General features: G+C 40.2%; 1 protein-coding gene across 1 annotated transcript in view; it reads left to right on the forward strand.

Moving 5' to 3' along the window:
- The window catches only part of ZDHHC20 (zinc finger DHHC-type palmitoyltransferase 20), a 41,678-nt gene that overhangs the window by 2,353 nt on the left and 12,953 nt on the right, over positions 1 to 26,372 (forward strand). The window contains exons 2-7 of the mRNA XM_042838744.1: positions 14,371 to 14,397; positions 18,461 to 18,555; positions 21,890 to 22,010; positions 23,333 to 23,402; positions 24,542 to 24,574; positions 25,373 to 25,493. Coding sequence (XP_042694678.1) covers positions 14,371 to 14,397; positions 18,461 to 18,555; positions 21,890 to 22,010; positions 23,333 to 23,402; positions 24,542 to 24,574; positions 25,373 to 25,493 — 467 coding nt within the window. The remainder of the gene's footprint in view (positions 1 to 14,370; positions 14,398 to 18,460; positions 18,556 to 21,889; positions 22,011 to 23,332; positions 23,403 to 24,541; positions 24,575 to 25,372; positions 25,494 to 26,372) is intronic.

Genomic DNA, 26,372 nt, shown 5'->3' on the forward strand with positions numbered 1-26,372 from the left:
CCAAAATAGAACATGGAGTATGGAGTGAAAATCAACATTCCTCCCTTACAAAACTTTCCTTCTTCCATCTGTCTCTCCCCCCCCATGCTTTTTTGTTACTCTGCTTGAGTTCCAGCATGGAGAAGATTTAGTGCACAACGGTTTTCTGTTTCTCTTGGCAGATATGTTGATTTTCACTCCATACTCCATGTTCTATTTTGGTTTGAAAACTACTGTAGTGTGCACTATGAAGCAAGGACTTGCCTTTAATGTGCTGTTAATGAATGAAGTGGCAGTCTCAGCATATGTGCCCATACAGCAGGTGCAGAAGTGGGGCTTATGGCTTGTTGTGCATCTGGGTGAGGGAAAGACAGATGGAAGAAGGAAAGTTTTGTAAGGGAGGAGATGAAACAGATCAAGTAAATACTGTGAGTAAAACAGAAATCACAACCACCCAAGCGTCAGTGTTTTTTCCCAAGGTTATTGTTAAAGGTTAGCAAATTGTTGAGATCTGACGCTAGCAAGGAAACAGGAAGAAAGAAGAGCTTTGTTCTCCCCAACTATTTCTTCTGTCCTGTTATAGTGTGTGTTTTTTTCCTCAAGTTCCTTGTATTAATGGTTAAACATATGTATTCAGTTCTCCTACTGGGAAGCCAAGGTATGCAAGGAGATGCAGTAGCATAAAATACTCTTAAAGTAAAAACTGGTTGTAAAGCTGGGATTGCTTCCTTTTTCATGTCACTCTTTTTCTTTCAGTTTTGCTTCACTGTGGAACTCGCCCCACCCTCCTGCACTGGGACATTCCCGTATTGCTCAATGTCTGCTGCTGGTGGCTGAGGGCCTTGGCCCTGCTCTGTAATTCACCACCGGCATGTATTTACTTGGCTGTGCTGCTTCTACAACCATGAATTATATTACTTACATGCTGCCTGTAAGCACTGGGAGGGAATGATGTCGGTGAGGTGAAAGGAGGTTCTCAGTGTGAGCTATTCTGTTTTCCTCTATAGAAACTGCCTGCACTGGTGTATTTCTCTGGGCCAAACTGGAGCATTACTGGGCCAAACTGGTGAATGCTGGCTGTTTGAGACCACTGCTGCTGTGTAGCTGTGATCCATCTGGTAATCTGGCTACTGACCAACTGGAAAGATGGCAACAGCCATTTCTCAATACATGTGTGGAAGTTGAGGGAACTGTTGTGGAGAAACTCTGTGAACGCATATAGCTGAAGGAAATGGAAACGACTTGAGGCAGCGTCTTATTCAGATTTTCTTTAAACGCTTTAAATTAGAAAAGCATGGATTAGTGCTTTCTTAGTAGATTGGTTTTTTTCTTTCTACAAATAACTTGCATGGAGCACTGTATGCAAGAAAACACACCTAGAAATACAGTAAATACAGAAAAGCAGTAGTGGGTGCTGCAAAATGGCTTTCATTAGTTTAAAACCATTTATTGTTTTTCTTCTCGTTGTCAAAACATGTTTTGCTTTTAACATTGCCTTCCTAAACAATGGTGGTATTATACTGTTAGTGAATTGAACTGATTCTTTCTGCTTGCCACATCCCCTCAGAAGGTCGTGCTCAGCATGACCGGAGCTCTTCTCGTGGGGCTCATTTCACTTTTGGGTGACTTGTCTTTCATTGCCTATCCCACCATTCTCCAAACCCTTTTGTAGGTGAGCAGCTTAAATACCAACTGGCTACACCTTGATTAGAAGTCACTGTTCTGATTTACACAGCAGAAGCTGGTGGTAAAGTCAGGCTGTTTCATACAGGCACCCCTTTTTTTACTAGAATGCTTGCAGAATTTAGTAATACAGTCTGCACAGAGAAAAAGAGAAAGATGTTAACTTTGGCTGAGTTGCCTGCAGATTGCAATTAAGGTGTGTTAGCTGGCTTTGTTTAAAAAAAAAAATAAATAAACAACTTGTTACAGGCAGCATTTTGTTTCTATAGCTAAAATTGTGTGTTGTCATCCTGGCTCTTCTCCTGGGTGGAGTTCTAAGGAGAACTGCTTGTTTCATGAAATACTAGTCTTGTGTTCGTGTTTGTGTGCTTGGAACACCTCAAAGTCTGGAAGGCGGTGATTTCTGAAAGATGTGAGAGTAAATTATTTAGTCTAGTTCTTAACATCTAGTTGCTTTTTTAATGTCTAATATGTCTCGAATCTTGGCACACGGCAATTTGTAACTTGGAATTCATAATCTAGTGTTACTGGTGCACATTTAACTCCTTAACTGTTGTAATGACTGCAGTAGCCCTTTTAAGCAGGAAGATAGCTCTGATTTCCCCTAAGCACATGAGAAGCACTCAGTGATATGTTGTAATGCACCCACTTGAAGAATCTGTTGCATAAACAGAAGGCAGGTAATTCCATCTGCTTCCTCTGGAAGAGATCTCTACTAAAAATGTTAATGCAGCAGTTAACAAGCAGAGTGATGTGGTATAAACAGCAGCTCAGTAACCTGATTTCTGACAGCAGCAATGGGATCATCACACAGGTACAGCATTGGTATGGTGTGTGCAAAGCCATTCCCATTGGAAAAGGGGTTCTTCTTCAGGAGCTAACTAATAGCTAACTAATTGAGCACATTAGTAGTAGTAGTTAACAGTGCTTTTGTGCCCTGTGAATTTCAAAGAATAAAAAAAAAACTGCTACAGACGCACTTAGTTCTGTTGTAGTGCCTTGGCTCAAGCATGCCTGTTGTCATCTGAAGTGAGAGCCTCTTCTCTTGTTATGAATAAGTAGAATTCCTGGTGAGGTGCTCAGGCTGGATACAAGTGTGTTGGAAAACCAGATGCTTAGCTTGAGCAGAAAGATTATCAACCTTCTTATTTGGTTCTTCACGCTGTGTTGGTCCTGTTGCTTTATAGGGACAATGGCCATGTGCCCTTTATATGGTATGAAATCTGCTCACTTGGCATTCTCCTATTGGAGAAGAAAAAAAAACAACAGCACAACAAAAATACCATTCCAAGAGCAGCAGCAGTAGCTCAGCCTGGTTTCTTGGGAAATTGTCTTGTGTCTCTGCCTTTCCTCTTGTGCCTGTTCTGCACCCTGCCCGCTCCCAGCCCCCTCTGCAGTGAGTAGGCCCTGCACCCAGTGTAACGTTTCTCTTTTATTTGCTAAAGTGTTCCCTACGGCTCTGCAGCAGTTGGCATCACTCTGTGATCTCTGGTCACCGTTTGGTCAGGAAGCACAGTGTGCAGGCCAGTCTGGGGCTGGTTTGCCTGCCGGTGAGCTGGATGGAAAAGCAGCATCTGAGCTCTGTGCAGCCATTTCCTATCAGTGAGTGTGCAGCCTGTCTGCTCTACCTATCAACTGTTCTGGTGAAATGTACGGCTATCCACGGGCACAAGATCTCCACCGAGCTCCCAGAGTTGGCCTAAATTGGCCATTGGCTGCGACGGCTTTGGAGCAGGGTTCTAAGGAAGGCAAGGAGCTGAGCACAGCCATGTGAGCCAATGCAGGAACTGTGATGTGTTACTGTCCTGCGGTAGCTGTGATCAGTGCTACCTTCACTGGGCCATTTCCTGCTCATCTAGATGTGGCCCATGAAGTTTTTGTTCTTAGACTGAAAGGGATGGGGTAGAGTGAGAACTTAAGATTTAGGTGAAAAAGGGGGAAGGGAGGAATCCCAGTAGCCTGTCTAAACATGTGTCTGTAAATGCTGAGGGTTTGTTGGGTTCCTTTTTAACCCAGTCAATATATCTGTGTTGATCCAAGTATTTACTGAACAGTCTTACAACTGCTCAATAGCTGGTTGGAGATGTGTTTTCATTCCCAGTGTTACAAACAGTATTCCATGTGGAGCATCCATTTTGTTAGTGTGTGTGATGTTTAGCAGGAACATTTGACAGGTAATGACAGGCGCTGTCCTGCATCTGCTGAATCAGTACTGGATGGATCTGAGTGTAAGAGGAGCAGTGCAGCCCCAACAAGCACATCTGCTCTTTAAGCCACTTCCCTAATATCACCTTCTGTGCTGTTGCCAAGTTGTTTTCTGTGGGGTGTCCTTAACTCCACCTCTCCTGTGCCAGGAGAGAAAAGAGACCTTTCCACTGCTTTTCCCCCACCCCCAGTCTGTTCAATGCCTCCTGTTGGAACCTCTCTCTCTTCTTATCTGTGCTAAAAAACAAGTTCCTCCTCTGCAACATATCAAGCATCTGCTTATCCTTTCTTTCAAAAGACCAAACGGCTCATCTGTTCCTCATTTGCGTTCCCTTTTGACTATTAAAACTGTGTTATGGGTACTAGATTGTCATAGAGAATTTGCTCACAAGATCACTTGATCATGAGAGCAGCATGCCTTGCCTCTGCAGTTTCTGTAACGCTCTCCCTCTGATGCTATATATGGTGCAGCACTGAATTAAATGGGAAACATTGAGCCATTTTGATCGTGTGATTTACAGATCAATCAAGTGTGGTTTCACACGGGTTTTCTTATTTGTGCTCTTTGGGTTGTGTGTTCTGATGTCTGTCTCCAGAGAGCTGAATTCTTATTTAGAGATGAAAGTAATAATTCAGTGGGAATTAGACAAGCTACCACTGCAGAGAGAAGGAAACATAATTTAGATGAAATGTGAAGTTACCTTGAAAGGAACAAACTTGATTTGTTTGAAGTGAACTAGACTGAGTTACTTTGTAAGCTGATTTACGATTGTCTGTGTTAAAGTCTAAACTGCCATTAAACGCCTCAGCCACAGCCTCTTCTTAGCGTGCATGTGGAGAACCCATTACTGTGCTGCTCTTCTTGACAAGCAGTCATTGCTTTTATGTCTGTCAAATTTGGATTAAAAAAGAAGTGAAGTGTATTTCCACAGTGCTGGAATAGATGGTACCTGGGCAGAGCTTGGCTTCTGTTCTGATCTGAAAAATCTGGTCAGTAACGTGGAATTCTGGGGAGGAGTTGGTTTGTTTCTTAACAATAGTTGGAAAAGACAGCAAGTTGAGCACAGGCTTTTTGTAGAGATTTTGTGTGTGTATATTTTAATCATTTTAATGCACAACTTAAATTTCATGGTTTTCTCTTTTTCAATATTAAAATTTACAAAAAGCTCGAGTTCAGCCTATTGGTTGCACAAAGGGATATTACTGGCTGTGTTACAGGATGAGTCTCTGCTAGAATAATGCAGTGACTGGTGCAGAGGATGGGCTTGAACATTTTAAATAATTCATAATTTAGACATTTAACAAAAGAAAGAGCAATTGAGCCAATTGCTTATCTTCTCTCTTCTGTTTGACTTTTCCTATTGACATTCTCAAACTTGGAATGATCCCGTGTTTCTCCCATCTTTCCAAACGTGCAGAGCAACTGGAGAGACTACTTTGCCAAGAAGCTGTTGGGACAAGGAAAGGCATGACTGCAAGCAGAATGTGATGTCTGGGAGAGCTGTGGGGCATATACAGGGCATGAGCTGTGTGCAGCTGTGCCTTGGCTCCCACCTGCTGTGCCACAGTGCTCTCCTTCCTGCATGACTTCTCTCAGTCTGCCGACAAGCAGCTGCACCTCCTGATCCCATCCCAGTTCACATTTCCGTGTAGCTGCTGGGGAAGCCACAGCTTTGAGGGGTTGATCTAATTATCCTTTTCTTATCTAATTATTATTATTATTACACAGGCAATAATTTCTTATTCTTTACAGCCATCATTTCTTATTAATTCACCACTCTCCAGTACTTCACTTGCAAATGTAGATGCTTTTGCAGCTGCGTCGCTTCATGTGATGTCCTAGAAGGATGGCAGCAGAAGTCAGTCTTCTTAATAGGAGTGATGCATACATCAAATTCCTCACTTGCTTTTTGCTAGGCTGCTTGCCAGTCCTGCTATTCCATTTAATGCTTTACCCTGGGAGCCCTAAATGTGTCTCTGAGGTGTAGCAGCAGCACTGCTTCTTTGCTTGGCACATGCTGTTTTAGATCTGTGGCAGTGCAACTGAGCTGTGAGCTCTGAGTTAATGCTTTCCAAGAACATGGTGAGAGGTCAGCAGGCAGGTGTTGGTTGCTTGTGGTTTGTTTCCTTTTGGGGTGGTGGGGAGAGTTGAGGAGATGAAGGTGTGAGGGGCTTTTTTGTTTGTGTTTTTGTTTGTTTTTGCTTTAAGCTATATTTACTGAAACAGGGCTGTATGGGCAAGAGATTTTATTCTTTTGTATCTTTGCATTTCCTCCTGACTTTCAAACCGTAGTTTGGATACTCCAAAAAGATCGATAAATCCCTCTGTGGTGGCTCTGGCAGTCTTTGTGCTGCCTCTTGTTTTGTTCATGTTCCTAGGTGGCCTAGCAGTCAAATAAGATCTGCTAGGGGAGGTGGGAGAGGGGAAACAAATCTTGTCCTCAGGACAAAACTTTCAGTCCTGTTGTTCTGGGTGGTTTCTCCTTTTCAGCATTTGCTTCTTCTGTTGTATTTCTGTGAGCATTGCTGTTTTTCTTTCTTTTTTTGTTGTTGTTGTTTTTTGTTTTTTTTTTCCAAAGGAACATAAGGAAGAAGCTGCAGTCAAGGTTTATCTCAAAATTAAACCTTCCTTAGGTTGAAGTGAGAGTGACATTTTGTTTTGCTAGAACAAGCAGCAAAGCCTCCAGCATTAAAGAGTGACAGCGTTTGTTATCAACCAACTTGATGAGCTGTACATGGACAGAATCTTAAAGTCGCCACATACTGTCTTTGAACTTTTATCTATTCTTTAAGTACTCGAATAATAAAAATAATATTCTATAAATATTAAGATTTACAAGTTCTAATGATTTTCCCATCATTAACTTTTGCTCACAACTAGTAGATGTGATTTTAAATGACGTGCTTTTCACAGCAAAACTTTAAAGAAGTTTAATGGACTTAGAAGTGTGGCTTTCTGATACCTTGATGGGAGTTTGTGAAGGCTACATTACTGACAGCTATGTTGTTAATGTGTTGCTGGCAGAAAATGAGCTCTCTTCATCATAGACACATCCACATTTAAACTCAAGTGGCAAAGATCAACCAGACCTATCCAGCAGCACTAAAAAAAGATTGAACTTAATTAGAAGAATCCGGTGACAGTGCATGTGAGTGGGTTGCTTGCTGGATAGTTTGATTTCTCCCATTATTTGATGAACCTGACAGTAGCAAAATCTTTCTTTCAGAAACTAAGTGCTGAATGCTTTTTGATGAGATTTACAAAGAGATTTTTATCCACAGAGTTTTGCAGTGAGTTTTTATCCTGATGTTAGTAGAAAGATTGGCTGCAGGGCCAGAAATGAAGTAAGGAGGCAGTCGATTTTGGAAGAACTTGAAGCCAAATGCAGAGATGGATGGATATCTTGCCAACAAAGCAGAGGCCTACAGTCAGCCCACGGTTCTTTTGCCACTTGGTGACTGTGTCTGAAGGTTGCAGCAGCTGTGCCTGGAGTTTGCACTCCCTGCTGGCTGATCCTTCTGCACACCTTTGATAATGCCTCAGAAGTTGTTTGGAACAGTTAAATAAAATCAGTTTCTCTATTTTCTGAGAACTAGACTGGAAGTAAATGGATTTACTAGTAGCAGCCTGAACCATAAAGCACTCAGCAGGTGTAGGGACTGGTGGTTACAGCCACAAAGAGTACTTTTGGGCCTTTTTTTTCCAAACAGAAATTATTACCCTACTTGAAAAAATCTTTTCAGAAAACAAATGGTATGTCGTTGGGCTATATTGTTTACTTTAAATGTAGTGATGGTTTCTAGTATTACCTGCAGAGCAACTCATGTGGAGGACAGCAGCCCAACACCAGCTGCCGTGCTCTGCCCGCAGCAGCTGATGCTCTCATTTGTGTCTCATATCTCTTGCAAGTGTCCTCACAGATTCACCGGATTGCAAGGGTTGGAAAGGACCTGAGGAGATCGAGTCCAATCCCCCTGTGCTCCTTAACCACAGAGCCTAGAGGGGTTACTGCAGGGTGTAAAGGCCTTTTTATAAATACACAAATATTCGAGTGTAGTTTTACAGTGAGCTTGATTTGGCCGGAGTCTCAGTACCCCTCCTTCAATTGTAAGTGTAATTAATTTGTTCTGAGGACATCAGCTCAGGGTGAAAACATGGAAAGGTGAAAACTTTCCATGTTTTCACCCATTTCCTTTGTGTCAGAAGGAGCACATCAGACTGCCTTGTGCAGCTAACAGCTTTCTTTGTCTTGAAGAAGAAACTAGGCTTTTCTTTTGGCTTTATATAGTAGCTTGAAGGCAATATTGAGAACAACTTAATGCAGCGCGCTTCCAAACTGCTGGGCAAGAAAGCTGTTATTGTTATGATAAAGTGGGGTTTATTTTGGAGGAAAAATCTGAATGAAGAAAATGCAATTGTTCTACTAAGTAGCTAAGAAAACTGTGCTGAAGTAACGCTGAGGTTTAAAATCAATCAAAATGCAAATAGAATGAGCAGTAGCACTGGTGATTAAATAGCTGAAGAAAATCAAGTTGCATTGGGTTTCTTTGGGCAATTATGGTAAATCAGAAGTGAATAGAGCTTTTCAGAGAATAGGGCTTTTTGGAGACAACAAACCTGGTATGTTGCTGCAGCCTGATGCTAATGTTGGATGCTGTTTCCAGAAAAGGCCCCGAGTTACTCAGGCTGCTGCAGCTCGCAGTGCTGTGTCTCATTGATTCCTGGCGTGGCCATGAGCGTGGGGCCGTGAGCTTAAGACTTACTGACACGTCTTCCTACGTGCCAACCAAGTGTAACCTCAAACTTTGAAGTCACTTAAAATATTTAAACGCTCAGTAAGAGCCATTATGAGACCCTTGGTATAAATGATAAGAGTATTTTGTAGAGGCAGAAACAAGGGGTCCTGGATAGGATGCTGTTGGTTTCCAGAAGTTGGCTGCCTTTCTGACTGTGTTCTTGAGCTGTGACATTGGGAGCACAGAACTTGCTGTTCCCACCATGTGCAGGAGAAATCTTTTCAGTTGTCAAAGCTTAATTCATTGCTAAGTGTAACTTGGTACCCAAGGAGTATTTTGTATCAATTATACCAATTTCTGCTGTAGCCCCACTTGTATTGATGCATGTGCACTCTGCACTGAAGCTGAAAAAGGCCTTGCATAAATAATAACAAAAGCCATTATTATCTTTTGTGATAAGAAAATGTTTCCTGGGCTGCAAGCCTCTGTCCTCCCTAAATTAATTGCTGTAGTTAAAGAATTGTCTTAATATTTTCTTAACCATACAACCAATTGTAGCTGTGAGTGATAGCAAATAACAAAAGAGGTCTGCAGTGCATCTCATACTGCCATGTTTGAAATATTACCACATCTTATCTCTCCCTGTGAGTATTCTTCGAGTTCTGTAGCAATAAACATCACAAACACACTAAATTTGGTGGCAGTGATGCTGGCAAGAGCCTGCACCAGATCAGCCTGCATGCAGGAAGGTGAAGCTTCTTACATCCCTGCAGCAGAGATGTCCAGCATGTGTTGCACCCCAGAGATGAGCGCTGCCTTAGAGCTGGGTCTGGTATGCCCATGCTGCCCTTGTGCAGGCACATGGTGGGTTAAATAAATGAATGATTTGGCAGTTGTTGTGGAGGACATGTGTCCTAGAGCTGGAGATCTTGAGGTTTGTTTGTTTGTTTATTTGCTTTCTTTAAAAATCAGTCTAGCAGTGTGTGAAGCTAAAAGATGGCTAGGTCCTTGTGACCCAAACTTACTCAGAGATTGTTTGTTCCAGCTGGTGGCAAGACGTGTAATGCAGCTCCTGGCCCCCACAGCCTTCCAGCAGGGACCTGGCAGTGTTTTATTGTGCTGGCTTTTGGCCACGTGGTGCTGTCAACTCAGTTGTCTTGAATCATTTGTCTAAAAACAACTCCCTGCTGCTGAGGGAGAAACACACTGCTGGGCGCCTGCCTATCAGAAAATAAGGAAGAGCTCGGTGTGGGAAGGTCACGGAGCTTTGGCAGAAGTGTAGAGGTGATACAGTCCTCATTCTGTGCCACTGCCCTCGGGTCTGTGATGCAGGTGTGTTTATTCTAGGAAATTGACTCATCATCTGCCCTGGTTACCTCAGTAAGCGGTATTTCTGCCATATTCTTTTGAATGAGGAAGGTCTGCATTTGCAAACAGGAATTATGTGACTATAAATCCAAGTTGTACTTCCAATTAAATACCCTTCTCTGAAGAAGCACAAAATGAGATAACATAAGTGGTGCTTGCCTTTGCAGGCATGGTAATGCCTCAGGGAAGTTTCTGTTTGGTAACTCCTCTAGTGAAGAAATGCAGTTGCACGTTTAGCACTTTATTCTGTCCACAGGGAAAGTCAGCCAAAACGTGAAGTTACTCTTTGAGAGTCTTGGAGAGGCTGTGATACCCCAACTATAACTTCTGCCAGGAGCCACTGTGCAGAGAGGAAGGGCGCACAGCACAGCTATACAGTAGCAAGATCAGTCTTTTTCCTTTTCTCTACTTCTGCTGTTGGATTTTGTGGTCTGGAAATCACACACCTGGCTCTCGAAGAGTGGCTTGGATTAGACAATACGTTTTAGGAAGTGTGGATATGTGATGTGTGTTTTGTGGATGGATTTTTTGCTGTTAAGTTTTCCTTCAAGGTTGAGAGCAAACGTGTTTTCTTTTAGCTTACTTTGGTAGGTTTCCTTAAAAACTTCTCCGAAGAATCCTTCTGGCAAATGGCATCTTTCTCCAGTGCCATTTATGATACCATTTATAACATCCCTATGTCTGCAGATTGTTTCCTGTGATATTCTGTAGGCTTCTGCCTCTGATTCATGTGACGTAGGTGAGATGGAAGATAACAGGCAGCAGTGCAAAGCCACACAGAGGCATAAGAGAGAACTGAAGGAAGAGGTGTCTTCACTGCTAAGGGTGATACTCAACATCTAAATCGAAACTTAAGCAACTTTTTCCTATGCTAAAGTCAAACCTGGAACTGTTGTTGGTCTCTCATGTTGACCAAGTTACAGAGTACATGTTAATACAGCTTATTCAAAGGCTGAGTTGTGTGTTTGGGAGTTAGTACGCAAGTTGTTTTTCTACACAGAATGCTCAGTTTTGCATGTTGCTTATTGCAGTGACCTGCAGCATGGAGAGCTGCAATGTGTAAGCTGCCAGTGCTGCAGGAGCAACACATTAGGCTGTCTATCCTCAGACAGCTTGCAGCAGCCCAGGGATCTGTGTAGGCCAGCATCCTTTTCCTCACAGGCAGACTGTCCTGAGCCTTAGTGAGGGCAATTAGGGAAGATCTGAGATAACCAAGGGCAGCTCTGCGCTGCAGCAGACAGGTGGGACTCATTCCTCACAGGCCTGCACAGAGCTGTAACACGGAGATGCTGAATCCTTTGGAATTAAAGGCTGCTCAGTGTGCTTATGAGTGTGTGCTGTTCAGCTTTGCAGCTATGTGAGCTGCAGCCTTCACTGCCTAATCATATTTTTATCTTTCCCTAGCAGTATCTTGCTGGAACTCTTTAAGGCTTCTCTAGGAATCAGAAACCTGAAAAGCCAATCCTAAGAATACTTTTGCTCTCGATTTTCTTTTATAGCTAAGCAGTAGACTGACATGGGTATATATTTTGAAATCCTCAAAAGAAAAGCTGATTTGCAGCACTTACATTTCTGAAATAGGGACTGGTTTGTTTGCTGAAGGCATTAACTTGTTTTAATGCACCTAACGTAATAAACAGTGCTGTTGTATCCTGAGGGTAATGTGTAAATCATATGCAATGCTCATTTTGTTCAAGAAAAGAATCAATAAGCAAAAAGGCAGCGCTGCTTCATTTTTCCCATCCAATTTCCCAAACAAAAAATGTGTTTCAGAATTGTTTACAGTTGAAACTGATTTAAATTTCAATGGAGACCAACAGCAAGGTTTAAATACTCAGAAGCAGCAGAGGAGAAACCCAAAACCAGGGAGGTGAGCTTGTAACTGAAGCTGCAAGCCAAGGATGGTAGGATACGATGGTAGTGCTGTGTTGAGTTTTCTTCCTTAATCGAGTTCAAAAGCTGAAATTGATTTCTTGGTGGCATAAAGCTGCTTGTTACATTGCCAGCCTAACAAACGCTTACAGCTCTCTTTTATGTAAAGATTAAATATTAACTTATTTAAAGGGAGGTTTGACTGGAGTAGTTTCACAGGGTCTTTATGTGATGGTTTTTGTTTGCTGCATGACTTTGTACAAATGCTTGGATTGCTCTTCATTGAGTTCATCTGATAGCAGGAATAAAAGCCATGCAAGGAATAGTAGCAGAATCCTATAACTTCTGAGGCAAGAGAGAACTAGCTGTCTTACTTTTATTTAACTTAAGGATGATAGGACGGAATGAAAATCACAAGTGTTTTAGGGTTCGCTTTTACCTCAAACTGCAGGAGTTGGCCAAACTACAACTGTTTTCCTAAGGGACCAATATAAGTATGAGAAAATTATCTTCTTGGTTCCTTAAAGCCATGATTAATTTTTATGAAGTTTATTTAGAGTTTTTTTTTTAAATGAAGTCTCACAAGTGATAAGATCTTAAGCTTCTCTCTGTGTGTAAAGGCTGTTCAGTACTTTAAGTCCTTAAGCATCAAATTTGGCTCAGCATTTTGTTCTGTACTGAAAGCTGAAATGAGGTTAACAGATTATGGAATGCTTTAACCGGAATTACCTAGGAAGAAATGAATCTGTTTTTATAGATAACACTGTTCTCACAACCCATTAGAGAATAATTAAGAACTTTTTTATACTTCTTGTCTAAGGAAATGCATGTTTGTCCAGCTGTGAACAAGATGTTAAAATACATCAGGAGCCAAAGACAAAGCTTGCTGTAATGTACTTTTAGTACTGTTGTTAATTTATTTTTTTTAGTTAAGCAAACAACTCTGAGTAGCAAGGTTGTTTTAACTTTCTCCTTTCTAATGGTTTTTATATTTGTGTTGTTTAAAAACTTTAATGCTAATGCAGAACTGGAGAAATAACACTTTAGTAAAATTTCAACCCAAAACACAGGATTTACTCTGAGTATAACTTGAGGTCTGTATGATACAGTGGAGCAGTACTTGAACTTTTCATGATGCAGTTGGACTTGTTCTTATATGCATGTACATACTTTGTAGGTATGTGTGTTTCAGGTGGGTTTTTCTGTGCGAGTCATGTCCTACTTTTAGACAGAAACACAAGAGGAGATTGTGCAACTGTGCTCATCAAAATGTACTAACCAATGTGAAATTATGCTATTCTTTAAGGTTATGCTCCTTTAGTTGAAGAGAGAGGCTCCCATGGATAGATGAGACAGAGTGTACTTTAAGGAGTGGGGAAAAAAAAATCACTAACATCTCAACAAACAGGGCTCGCCCTGTGCATTGATGTATCACCTCAGTATGTCTGTGACTATGAAAAGAATTACAGCTGTGTAATATGGCTGCAGGCCCCTTTGCCATAGATACCTACAGGTAAGCAAGACGCATACTGTCTCTGTGACCAGAGTAGCTCTGAAGTCTGTAATGCATCCTGAAGCCCTGTGGATTTTTGTCTGTAGTGAGCATCAGGAAAAAGCTCTTTTGAGCTGACACACAGAGTAAAGACTGTACGAATGTCAGTGCTGAGAGAAAGGAGGCCACGTGGAGCAGGTGGATGGCAGCGGTTCAGGTGTGCGCTGACCCTTTGCTCATGTTGGTGACCAGAAGCTTAAATTTGCCTTACCGGATGTCAGGAAAGAATCCCTTCCTCATTGAATTTCAGGAATTCAGTGTCTAGGGAAGAGACTCAGCAAGGCGCATGGTGCAAAGTGTTCCAATGAGTACAGCTGCTCTCTGACTGGCATCTTACTCAACAATGAGCTTTTGAGGTTTTGGAGAACTGCGGGTGCAGGAGAATGTACCAGCCGGGTAGTACCCAAGGCAGATTTCAACAACAGAATTTGCTGTTGGGATAAAAAGAGATGAAGTTGCAGAAGACAAGGAAGTAGAGAGTTTCTAACTGTGCCTTAGGAGTCCAGGTTAAAAGGAAAAAGTCAAACAGCTCGTGACAAGGGAAGAGAGGAGTTGTAGAAATAAACTTAGTATTACACGCAACTCATAGTTTCACAGGGACTTCTGTCAGAACTTCATTTATCTCATTTTGTTCTTTCTGGCTGTATACCTGTTGGCCTGGTTCCCAGTATGCTTCACAAAACATGCTGGATACATGTCCGAAGGGTAGCCTGTATAAATTATGTTCTAATTCTCTGAAAAGGAGTGTCCTCAGATGGTTAGAGCAGGGAGCTGGATCTCTTCAGCTATTCCATGACTCACCAAGCCTTAGAGGGTGGCAGGAGGAATCCTGTTTCACTCAGAAGTGTGTATGGAGATATTAACACCTGAAATATGCTTTGGAACAAGTGAGCATCTTGTGTATCTCACTTCTAACCAAATTATTTGTTCAGTACAAATTTACTTACCTTGTATCTTTTTTTTTTCTCTTCCAGTTACTATTTCTTCAACTGCAGAAAAAGGTAATGCTTTTTAATTATTTTTGTTATGGGTAGTTCTGTTGTATGCAAGTTATAAGGGATGTGGAATTTAAATGTGCTTGATGCGTAAGCTCTCAGTGTTAAGTAGCTTATTGCTAAGAAACAAGGTAAATATTATGAGGATGAGTATATTGAGCTTGTTGTACCACACGCATGGTGTGATGACAAGACCTGTGAGCGTTATGATTTAAGTGTGCAAATATTTTTAAATGCGTACCTTCTGAGAACAGAAGAAAGAAGGAACTGCAGCAGTCAGTTGTGTGCTTATTCCTGAAAGGATGATGTGTATTCATAGAATCACCAAGGTTGGAAAAGACCTCCAAGATCATCCAGTCTGACCATCTGCATTCCACCAGTATGTCCCCGCTAAACCACGTCCCGTAGTTCCGTGCCTGAATGTTTCTTGAATGCCTCCAGGAATGGTGACTCAGCCACCATCTGAGCAGCCCATTCCGGTGCCTGACCACTCTTCTTGCTATCGCTCACCTTACTGTCCTCCCTGAATCCCATGACTTGAAGAATTGTTCTACTGTTGGCTGTTTTCCAACAGCTTACCAAATTCCTCAGAACACCATTCCTCAGGACTGGTTAGAGCTGTGCAAAGTCTCAGCTACTTCAAAGGTATCTGCACAGTATTTTTCATTTCCAGGCAAAGTGGTTAAGGCCTTGTTTTGACAAACTTTGCTTAACACTTAGTACTGTCTTCAGCAAGCGTGTGTCGCAGTGAGTATATTTACAGAGATTCAAACTGATCAGAAAAATTCTAGCATTCTTGTTTTGCCAGTTCTTTCAGTTGTGGACAGAAACTGGGCTGAAGAATCATGCAATTGCAGAAGTTCTGTGCACTGCTTTTGTAAAACTTTAGGCTTTTTTTTTCCCTTTGTGTTTCCTTTTTTTCCTTTGTGTAGAAGCACAAATGATTGGGATGTTTGGAAATTCATTTCAGCTTGGGAGGGAACACGAGTGGTTGTCATGGTCTTGTAGTAAGCATAGATTTACCCAGAAAAGGCTGTCCTCAAAGCTGAGACCACTCAACCCTACAGAAGAGGCTCTGGCTCTTTAAATATTTTTGCAAAAAAGCGTGGAACTTGAAAGTAACCCGTCAGTTCACTTCCTGAAGGGAAGCACCCAGGAGAAAACTGCAGAGTAACCCTGCTGCAGTCTGTCTGCTTTTATCTTCTAAAGAGGAGGTGAAAGAATGGGAAAACCTCCAAAATAAACTGTAAGCTTTTTAAGACAGGAGCAGTGTCAGCCTGTTTTTTTTATCACAAAGCACAGCTGGGCTTCATTAAAACTGCAAAGGATCCTGCAGATGGCTGCTGTGCTTTTACTTTCTAGTTTAACCAGAAGTGAAGTTTTACTTTCTAGTTTCTTTCAGAAGTGCAAGGGCTGTGTTTCTGTTAAAGTGTGGTAGAGCAGTGACATCGATGTAGTGTAGCTGGATCTCTGGCTTTAATTCAAGTGCAGTGCCTGCCTGATCAAATCTACCAGGGAAGGAAAATACTTGATTAATTAATGAGAGAGGTGGTATCTGTGAAACGTGCTTCTTAAGCTTTTGAAAGCAGTCACTTGCATGCTTTTTGCACCCTCAGTTCTGTAGCATGTCACAGGTAACCTGCATGCATGAATTTCTTTACAACAGAGATGCATCTTTAAAATGAGATGTAAAATTGTTTTTCATCTGAAATGAGACTTCTTATAAGCTTTGTCAAGTTCTTAAAAGACAACTTCCAGTAGCCAGGAAACAATGTTGAAGAGTCAGATGGCCAAAGTACCACTAACATTGCAATATAGATTAATGATATGCATCTTAGCAAATATGTTTTCCGGTGTGCTGTGTTCAAATCTTCTTACTACCATTTTAATTACAACTTGTAATTCAATTACTGGTGATTTCTTCACCCCATTAAGGCTAATTGTTTCCCTGTCCTTTCGTTTTCGTATTCTTGTGTAGATTTATGTCCATTAGGGTAGGGGAATAAAGTCAACCCTCAGTCTCTCTTACCAATGTAATTTGGTTCTTACCAATGTTCTTTGGTTCAAATTGTATTTGGAACTGATGCAGGAGGCTTCATGGAGTCGTCTCAGAGGGGGTACTGCTATCCAAAGGGTGGGCAGATTGACTGCTAAAGCCACGCCATCAAAAAATGGTCTTTGCACAAACTCATTTCTCAGGAAGCACTGGCAGAACACTTATTTGTGACTATGGTAGGAATGGTGGCAAGGAAGTAGGAAAAGAAACCAGAGTTGACTCAGTGCAAGGCCAGTACGGACTGCCAGCTGACGGCGTGTACTCCTCAGTGCGTGGTGCCCCACTTTGCCTGCTTGTCTTTGCATGTAATGACAGTGCCAGGTTGTTGCTTGGTTATTGCAAGAGTACAGGAGCCCTTTAACAGCTGCCTCTTTCTGGTAAACGTTGGTTGCATTGCCACTGATTTGTGCCCTTGTTATTGGCATATTTACAACCTGTGACTTCAAGGTTCTGCTGTTTATGGAGTATTGCATGCACTAAAAATAAACCTTCAAAAGAACTTGGATTCTGGGATTGATTTTCATGGACAGAATGAAACTTTGCTGTGCCTTCCCCTCTTTTCTATTCAGCTCTTCTCACCTTTTTTTTTCTTTTCCTCCCTAAAGCTTTGATTTGTGCAGCTGTTCTCACTGAGATTTGAAGTCTTCTTTTCTAGTTATCTCACATTTTTAAATTGCTTACCCACACTGAGTGTGTATAGCACATAGAGCATCATTTTTAATTATGTAGTTCCTAGTACAGCCAAACATGAGTTCTCTCCTATTGGAAATAGAATTCCAGTGACAACTTCAGGATAGTCCTAGAAAAATTCTTAATCTTCATTGAGTTCCACAGTTGAAAATTTGCCAAGTCTGTCTCTAAAGTTGGAGGAGTCAGTAGTGAAGGTAAAGAGCAGAATTGTCTGAAGGAAGCAGAACTGCTATTTTTGGTGGTGGCGTTCTGTTTTGCTTTTTTTCTTTTTATTGTAATGACCAGTGACAATCTTGGAAAAAAAACGATAAATTAAGGCTCTGTCTTTTGTGACTGTATGCATACTTTTTTTTTTTTTTTTTTTTTTGAGCTTATGGAAGTTTTTTAGGGTTAAGGGTCTGTTCTGCAATCCATTAAGGATGTAATGTGGCTTCTTAAAGACTCTGTGTATCTGCACAGGAAAGCAGGTCAAGTTTCCTTCTTCCTGCAACTGAAAAAGTGAAGATTAAGTAAATATTTGGTATGGTTTCTTTTCTAAGGCTTGCTGTTTCCTGTTCAAGTGGTAAAATAAACTTTTAAAGGAAATGAGATTGGAAGAACCTTCCTGGGTCACAAGGTCTTTGGTGTTTAAGGCAGCTGTGTGATACAGACTCATTCAGAAATTGTCAGGGCTCCGTACTAAAGCCATCTCCATTTTGGTACTACTGTGACTGTAATAGTGGGATTCTTACAGTGTCCATGCCTCTGATGATTTGAAATAAGATTTACAGACAATTTTAGCTCACAGCAAGCTCTGAGTGGAGTTTTCTCACTGCTTGGTTTGGGGTTTTTACTTTCATTGAAGAGCAGTGCCTTCTACGATGGCACAGTGCCATGCTGTTTCTGTTAAAAGTACATCTCTTTACTGTAGTCTTACAACGGAATTGTAGCATACTTGCCTAAAAAGGTTGGCAAGGTGAAACTGCATTCAATTTTGTTGTTTGTTTTTGTTTTGTTTTTGCCTCTTCATATCTCTTTGAGTATCTCAGATTAAAAACAGCATTTCTTCGAGGAACGGCTGCATCTTATTTGATGATTTGATGTGGTGTGCGGGTTTGAGTTTTCTGTGGTTTTGGTGGGTTTTGTTGTTTGCTTGTTTTTTGAGTGGGTGCTCCTTGAGTGTGAAGTTTATTCAGGCAAAAGGGTTTAATATAACTTAATCTCACCAGGTGATTCAATGTCATACATACAATGTCATTCTGTAGCCCTCAGCAAAAATCAGAGGGTTTATCTCTTGCTATCTTCAGCTATATTCACCAAAATTTTATTTGTATTTTATTGCAGTTGTGTACCTTGTGATTTTCCATCTGTCATTTGTCATGTTTGTATGGTCCTACGGGAAGACAATTTTCACATCTCCTGCATCCCCCTCCAATGAGGTAAATCTGACGTTGGAAAAATGTCAATGCTTTTTTTATAAGTAGATAAACTGTTTTCAGTGATGTTTGCGGTAATGCATGATTCACCTTTCCCTTCTCATTATCTGAAATGGAACAGCTTGACAGCAAATCATGAATGAAAATCATCAAATTACTGTTAAAAAAACTGAGCTTTGTATAATGGCATTTCCTCAGAATAGATGTTTAATACGTCACAAATTTGACAGTCATTTGTATGTGCTGAAGCAGTAAGATAAGGTTTATTTGGGGCTGCAATGCTTTGCTATGAAGTAGTTTGACATTTTAATTATGGAAAAATCCAATGACTGCTTTTTTGTGTTTTTTTTTCTTAGTTTTGAACTTTGGGTTGGAAAAATGCCATAATGCAACGTATATTCATGATCGGGGGGACTGAACCACTTAGCAGTAAGTCAGGAGTTGAGATTTAGTGACAGTTGAGTACATAAAGGAGCCTTACAGTAATTGCAAAAGTACGCATGGTGGATTTAAGTTTTGCTTTGGAAAAGAGCAGTATTAATTGTTTTAAGCCTAAAATTAATTACCTTGTTTCTACTTTTGCTAAGGCATGCATCTGTAGGGTTTAAATGCTGGCACCAAATTTGAAATGCTTCCCTTGGCTTTAGAAACCTTTCAAACTGGGTAAACTGAGGTGTTGGTTGCTCTGTGGGGATTGCATTTTTATTCTATTTTTGGCAAGGCTGACTTCGCTTAAGCCAGCCTTAAACATTTTTGCAAAGAGTTAAAACCACATTTGCTTCGAAGAGTAAACACTGCTCTGCAGTTCTTAATTATGTCTTAGAGGTCTGTATCTTAGAAAGCTGCAAAATGTAAAGTGGGGGGGAGGGGAAGAAGATAAAAACTATTCTGCTGCTTAGCTGAGCAGAAGGAACAGTGCTGGACAATTAAACCTAGAAGTTCAAAGGCAGTCATCTACAGGGCGATTAGCTTTGTGTGGGGCAGTTCTGCAGGCTGATGTTCAGCAGGTTGGCTGTGTGGTTGCAGCTCCCAGTTTTGTAAAGCTGTGTGAACTTGAGCTGTGTCTGAAGCTACCTGGTAAATTTTGCTATCTGCCTTGGTTCTATAGTAGAAGAAATCATTTTCTGACAGTACTTACACTGTTGTTGCACTAATACTGAAGGAAGCTTTTGATATTCGTTGAGGTGAAAGGATATTTTGGGCATGTGGCATGTGATGAATATTTCCTATCTTACATGTAAGCATAGATCAGATTAATACAATTTTCTTCTATGGAAAAGAAAAAAAGGCAACTCAGGAAGCACACTTTCTTCTCTCTGTGGGAAAGTCCCTTCTGTCTGTGTGTCAATGAGTAATTTCTGCTGGCTTTATTTAAAACCAGACTTCAGAATCTCCCCATTGTATGAGTATGAACGTATGTATTTCAGTCATTTAAATTAGCTATTCTTGCAAAACAAACAGCATCCTGTGATCATACTGTTGAACTAAAAAGAGATTCTGCAGCTGCTGTTGTCCTGGTGTAATCCCTGGATGTTTGTTGGAAGAAAGGACAATTCACATTATTAGATCCAGAAAGAGGAAGGAAACAAAGGGGCTCTTTTTGTTTTCAGTAAGAACTACTGGAACCACATTGGAAATTCTGTTAGCTGTGTGGTAATAGACAACTTCTGATGTCTTTGAACATACATTTCCTGCCATTGTCCAGCAAGCCTGTGGTCTCATGGCCCTATTAATTTTTGAAATTAGAACAGAAATACAGCTTTTCAGAAAACCAGGATCTTTATTTGGGATTATTAGGAGTAATACTCTGATGTTAATTGGAAAAAAAACTAATGAAGTTTTAAGTCTTATGGGTTAGTTCCTTTTCTGCACGTTAATGACTTACCATAGAAATGTGATCTAGAAGTAGTATTTCATACTTAATGCAGCCTCTACTTGATCATGGCTCATAGAGACAGCTGTTTGGGACACTAGCAGACTTAAGAAGCAATAGGGAGGAAGGCATGTTGCTTTGCATCTGTCTTATGTGTTTAATGAGAGCATCTCCAGTTTCCATGTTTCAATAAATCCCCAGTCTTTTAGTTTAGGGGTGGTTATTAAAAAAAGAAGTCTAAACTCTTGAGAATGACCGAAGTGTTAAGCTTCAGTTTCATTCTTTGCATAGATTGATTCCAGTTCTTGATTATTGAAAAGGAGGCAGTGCTTCATGTCTCACTATTGAATGATGAATGGGCACTCAATAACTGGAGTGCTATGGTATGTAACAGAAGATTAACTAAATTCTGTGGGATGTCAAGCAACTTATTTGCATTATGGATTGGGAAATAAAACTGAGAAATTGTAGCCATGTCTTAACTGCTTCCTCTTTCTATAAGTCAAGTTGCCTGCCAACCAACTCTGTTCCAAAAAGAAAAAGTATACAAGGCAAGAAGAGACAAGACAAAAATCTATGTGAACCAGTCATACACATATTTTTGGTAGGAAAATATGGTCACACTAAGCCACACTAAGCCAGTTTTTGCTCCAATTGCACACACAGCATTTTCCACTCACTACTGTGAATACGTGGTGTGTGTGCTCATAAAAAGGGTTCTTGTCCTTGTGGAAAGCTCAGAGTTTAAAAGTGCTTTGGAAGAGAAAATACCAGAAGAAGTTTTGGGTTCGGCCTCAGCTCCACAGGGACTTGCCAGCACACTGGGTTTTGTGAGGCTTAACGGTAGAGCTCGTCATTTCAGTAGGTATGGAAGTAAATGCTTCACAAGTGAGTAAAAGCTCTCCAGGTGATACTGGTAACATTGTAAGGCTTCAACAGCAGTGGTCTTCACACTGTACTCAGACTTGTAACTCTGTGAAAGTGTACAGGCTTTGCTAAAGCTGATTTCAATACTGACTGCTCCCAAGTCAAGATTCCATTTAAACTCTCTTGGTTTCTTTGTGGAAGCCATGGAAAATGCCTTCCCCTACTGCTATTTTCTCTGGCTTATATGTCCCTCTGCTTCTTGTAAGTCAGAGAGAGAGCATGGGATATAAGAACTTGCAGTCACAGCAAGGGACTGTTTGTTAAACATTTCTCTTGACATGAATGAGTTGATTTTATGCTCATCAGGAGTTAAAGGATGCACTTTCTTAAAACTTCCCTAGTTTTTTTGTGTTGAAGGGAAAATGCAATAGGTAACACAACAGACAATTTGGAGGATCTTCTGTGGTACCCAGGGGAGAAGGATGAGGGCCGGGATCACACAGAGATTAAAACACATAGAGTCTCTTCCCTGGAGCGTGAGCAGAACACAAAGTTGTGATTACTCTCATCCTTTTATCCCCATCTTTTTACTCCCAGTTCTGCTTGTCAAAAGCTGATAAAGAACAATATGAAAAGGAAGAGAGACCAGAGTCCCAGCAGGAGATTTTGAGAAGAGCTGCTAAAGACTTGCCTATCTATACGACAACAGCATCAAGAGGTGAGGTGTAATTTTGTGCTCCTGGAGTTGCTAGTTTAATGCAGTGAGATTTGTTTGATGTCAGCCAATGGACAATGTCAAGCACCTTTTGCAGAGACCATGAGCTTGTGGCTGGTTGGTTGGTTTTCTTTTTTTCACCATGAAAAACTGGAGCTCTTTTTCAACATGCAGCCATAACCAGTACTTGGAATAGTTCTTTCAAAAAAAGAGAAAAAGGGAAAAAAAAAAAACCAAAACGCCTCTTGTAATAAGAAGTCAGATGAAAACATTTATCTCCAACTCTGGCTACAAAACATAACCACAGCAAAAAAATACACTTAGGTGAAAATTGGACTTTATGCTCAATTTTACAATCATTTGTATCACTCTTTCTTTTGTTGAGCTTTATCAATTCCATAGGTAGAGAAACTTCTTAGTTAAGGCTAGAATTTAATAAGAAATAAATATTATTTCACTCTAACCTATGATTCAGTACAGAACTTTAATGTGTGTACGTGTGTGTGTATATATAAACATTCCAATTTATATATGAAACTGTTGTCTTATGCATATATGTATTTTTAAAAATACCTATTTCTCTTTCTTGAAATGGGAAATATTGTAGTGGTCTGCATGAAACACCCAGGATGCTGTTACTGAAGTTTACTTTCAAGCATAGTCTAAGGATACTTGGATTTTTTTTTTTTAATTTATTTTTTTAAATACAAGCCTCCCTTTGAGGGAATCCCTTTTCCTGAAGTGGTCCAGGAAGCTGCTGCCAGCTCTTAGCAGTTCTGCTCAGCTGTAGATGTTGGCTTTCCTCCTACTTTCAAACTGCTTATACTGATGTCTTATTTCCATTGAGAAGAGATTGAAGCTTTGTTTAAAAATACCCAGGAAAGATGAGAGAGCTAATTTGCTGAGCAGTCTGCTACATCCTGTTTGCTGGAGAGGATAGAAAAGGCTAATGCTGAAAGCTGGCCTACTGGAAGATTGTAATTTCATGTTGAGATGGTTAAGTACTCTGAGGTGAAAGAAAATGAGAGATGCTGGGGGGGGATCATTGCCAGAAAATGAGGATGAAGGATGGAAAGACTGAGGAGCCTAAGAGTAAATGGAAGTGGATTCTTGTAATACCTTCATAGACAAGTGCTTGAAATGCTTTCTTATGTTTCTTTAAAAAACTGAAAAGTATATGTTGTGTGAGTACGTCCATGAAGGTCTGTGAAAACAGGAGTGATGGGGTGGGAAGGGAGCTTTTCAGGTTCAGTACATGTTAAGATGGAAAAACTTCTTAAAATTAACTTAGTTCTAACAATTTGTCCCATGCCACCTGAATGCAGCCATCAGATACTGTGATCGATGCCAGCTGATCAAACCTGACCGCTGCCACCACTGTTCTGCGTGTGACATGTAAGTTTCTGAATCTAAAATGATGGATTTTCACATGGCAGATCATCCCTTCAGTATGTTCATTTTTCAGTGTTTCAGCCCTTGCCTAACACCTGATTTTTCTCTTTGCTCCCTTCTCGAACAATTGGTATCTGGAGTTCAAGAAAGCAAATGTCCTCCTGTTGCAGCCCCATAGACCAAAATGGCAGAATTTGTTAGGAAAACTGCTTACAGTTTTATAGAGAAATGCTTATGTAAAAATAAATCAGCAATTGAAAGTAAAGAAGGACAAGTCTAAGATCCAAGCACATGCTTATTATAGAGCTCTTCTATTGTATCTTGCCTCTGCAGCTTTGAAACAGATGTGTGCTACTAATAATGCTAAAATCCTTTATCTGAAGAAGTGGCAGTGGAATTGCATCTTTGCCATTTAAAAGATACCAGTGTTATTCCCTAAACTCATTCTGAGTCATCAGAGAAGCCTGTAAGGGCACTGAAGACTGAAGGATGTGAGCAAAGCTTTGTATAGCTGAGCTTGAGGAAATCTAATTAGCTAAAGAACCAAATACACATCTTTTGGCTAAAATCAAATTTAGTAGCAAGTGCAGCAAATATCTGTCTGCTTGAAATGTCTGTCACCTGTCCTTAAACTAAAACTGGATTAAGATGGCATATGACCGCTATTGAGACTATTGAGTTTACCCACTGTGCTGTTTTTTCCTCAATTACTGTAAACAAAGAGGAAAGGAACAAACAAAAAAACAGCCCTAAGTTAGACTTAGTTGAAATAAATGCTGGGTTTGGTGTACCTTATCTGTGCAACTCTGAAGCATCCTTTGGATTTTTCTTTCAGCATGCACATAAGTGTGGCTTAATCAACTATAAATAACATGGTTGAAGTGTTGCTTAGTAATTTAATGTTAATTTAAGAGACTCTCTTCACAGCTCTATTGAGTCTCACTTGGTCCTTTTGGTTGAAAGGGTGTCTGCTGCAGTTTGAAGATGTGATGTGAATTAGGACAACTGGGAGAAGATACAGTGAGGGTTTTACCTTATAAAAGCACAAACCCCAGAACCTTTAGAAACTGAAAGCATGTGTCTTAGAAAGCAAATACGTTTTTTAGTTTAACTTGTTGGAGATCACCTCTTCTCTTTTTCAGATGTGTACTGAAAATGGACCACCACTGTCCATGGTAAGTTTATAAAAAATAATTTTAAAAAAGTGCAGTAATAATTAATTAACTCGTACATGCTGCTTCAGAAATGAAACTTTGAAGTAAAAATGGATTTTTACAGAATTTTTTGAGGCTTTGGTATTTTAAAATGTCTGTTGCAGCTCAAACCGTGCATTTTTTCCTTATACACAGAAAATCCTGGAGTTAACAAGATGTCTGAGAAATAGTATTTCTTTTGTTCATTATTATTATCAACAGAAGAGGTGATAACCACTAGCTTGTGAAAATCAATTTCTGATTACTCTTCTGCAGTTTGTATTCGCTGGTAGTCAGTAAAAATTTTATCTACTATCACCACAAAGATGAAACGATTGTGCAGTCTTGAAGGAGTTTTTGTAATTAAAGCATCATTCTCTAAAGTTGATGGACGGACTTGTATGATCTGCAGTCACTGCAGTTAGTTCCTAGTATGTAAGGCTTTCTGTAGAGACTGTATGTATCATATGCTTTGCTGGCTCACATCCTGTCCTGTAGAACTTCTTGGGAGAGGGCCAAATTTATCAGAAGGCCTCAGGTAACTTGGCTAGAAGAATGAAGTTGGTTCATTCATAATGACAGCTTAAAATGCTTCAGAGGTAGTAGTGTCAGACTGTTTTGGACATATCACTGACATCATACATGTTATACTTTGCAAAAGCAGTTGAATGTATTGTGCTTTTTTGGTTGCTGGTTTTTGTTTGTTTTTTTTCAATTGTTATTATTTTATTTACTTTTTGGTATATCATAGTAACCTCTTTCTCTTTCCCCTTCTTCTAGGGTGAATAATTGTGTGGGATTTTCTAACTACAAATTCTTCCTCCTGTTTTTAATGTATTCCTTACTGTACTGTCTGTTTGTTGCTGCTACAGTCTTGCAGTACTTCATAAAGTTTTGGACAGTAAGTTCTAAGGTGTTTTCTTGTTTGTTTAATCTTGCATGTATTCTTGAAGTCTGCATCAGCATGTTGTCACTCACCATTTATTCTGTTCCATAGTTCATTACCGTTAACAGCATCAATCAAAGTGACTGAAACGTGAGAACCTTCTGAATATTGATGAATGAAATTATTACATTGCCCAGAATGAGTAACTGGGAGAAGAAGCTCTGATGAGGACACTGCAATTTCTCTGTTCCATAAAATCAATTGGCACAGCTTAGGTGGTTTTTTGGTTGGATTGTGTTTTTTCTTTTTTTTTTTTTTTTTTTTTGTGACTGGTAGATACATAGGTGTAGAAAAAATAGGTTGTATGTAACCAGTGCATGTGTGTGTATTTATATGTACATATGTGTGTCTAATTTTATATATGTACACACACATCGTATTTCATGTCAGTATTTTTAATTTTGTGTCTTAGACTTGTTTGTGGATACTCTGCAATTGGATAAGACAGTGAATTTCTTGGGAACCCACTCCTATCTCTGCCTTGGAGTCCTTAGGTGTGTCTGTACTTCATACTGGTGGCTTTATTGATCTGATACGGGTAGTGTGCTACAATAGCTATAGTGTTAATTATGCCTGTATTCCTTGAAAGTATTATTAGTTACAAGGTAATTAAATTAGTTAAATGGTAGATACACATACAAGTATTTTACTAGACCTCGTAGAATGTGTGTGAAGAGTGAGCAACCTTCCATGCCAGTGTTATCTTCCTCCTATCAGTTTTGTTCCAGTTGCTTTCCAGGCTGAATAGAATGTGTTCTGATGTTGTTTCCTTTCATCTCTGAAACCTCATACAGTGCCTTCCTGCCTCTTGAGACAGAAAAGATAGCATCAGAA

Source organism: Centrocercus urophasianus, unplaced genomic scaffold (assembly GCF_019232065.1).
Source record: "Centrocercus urophasianus isolate 14NV4802_14NV808 unplaced genomic scaffold, USGS_Curo_1.0 seq_9, whole genome shotgun sequence".
NCBI classification, from domain to species: Eukaryota; Metazoa; Chordata; class Aves; order Galliformes; family Phasianidae; genus Centrocercus; species Centrocercus urophasianus.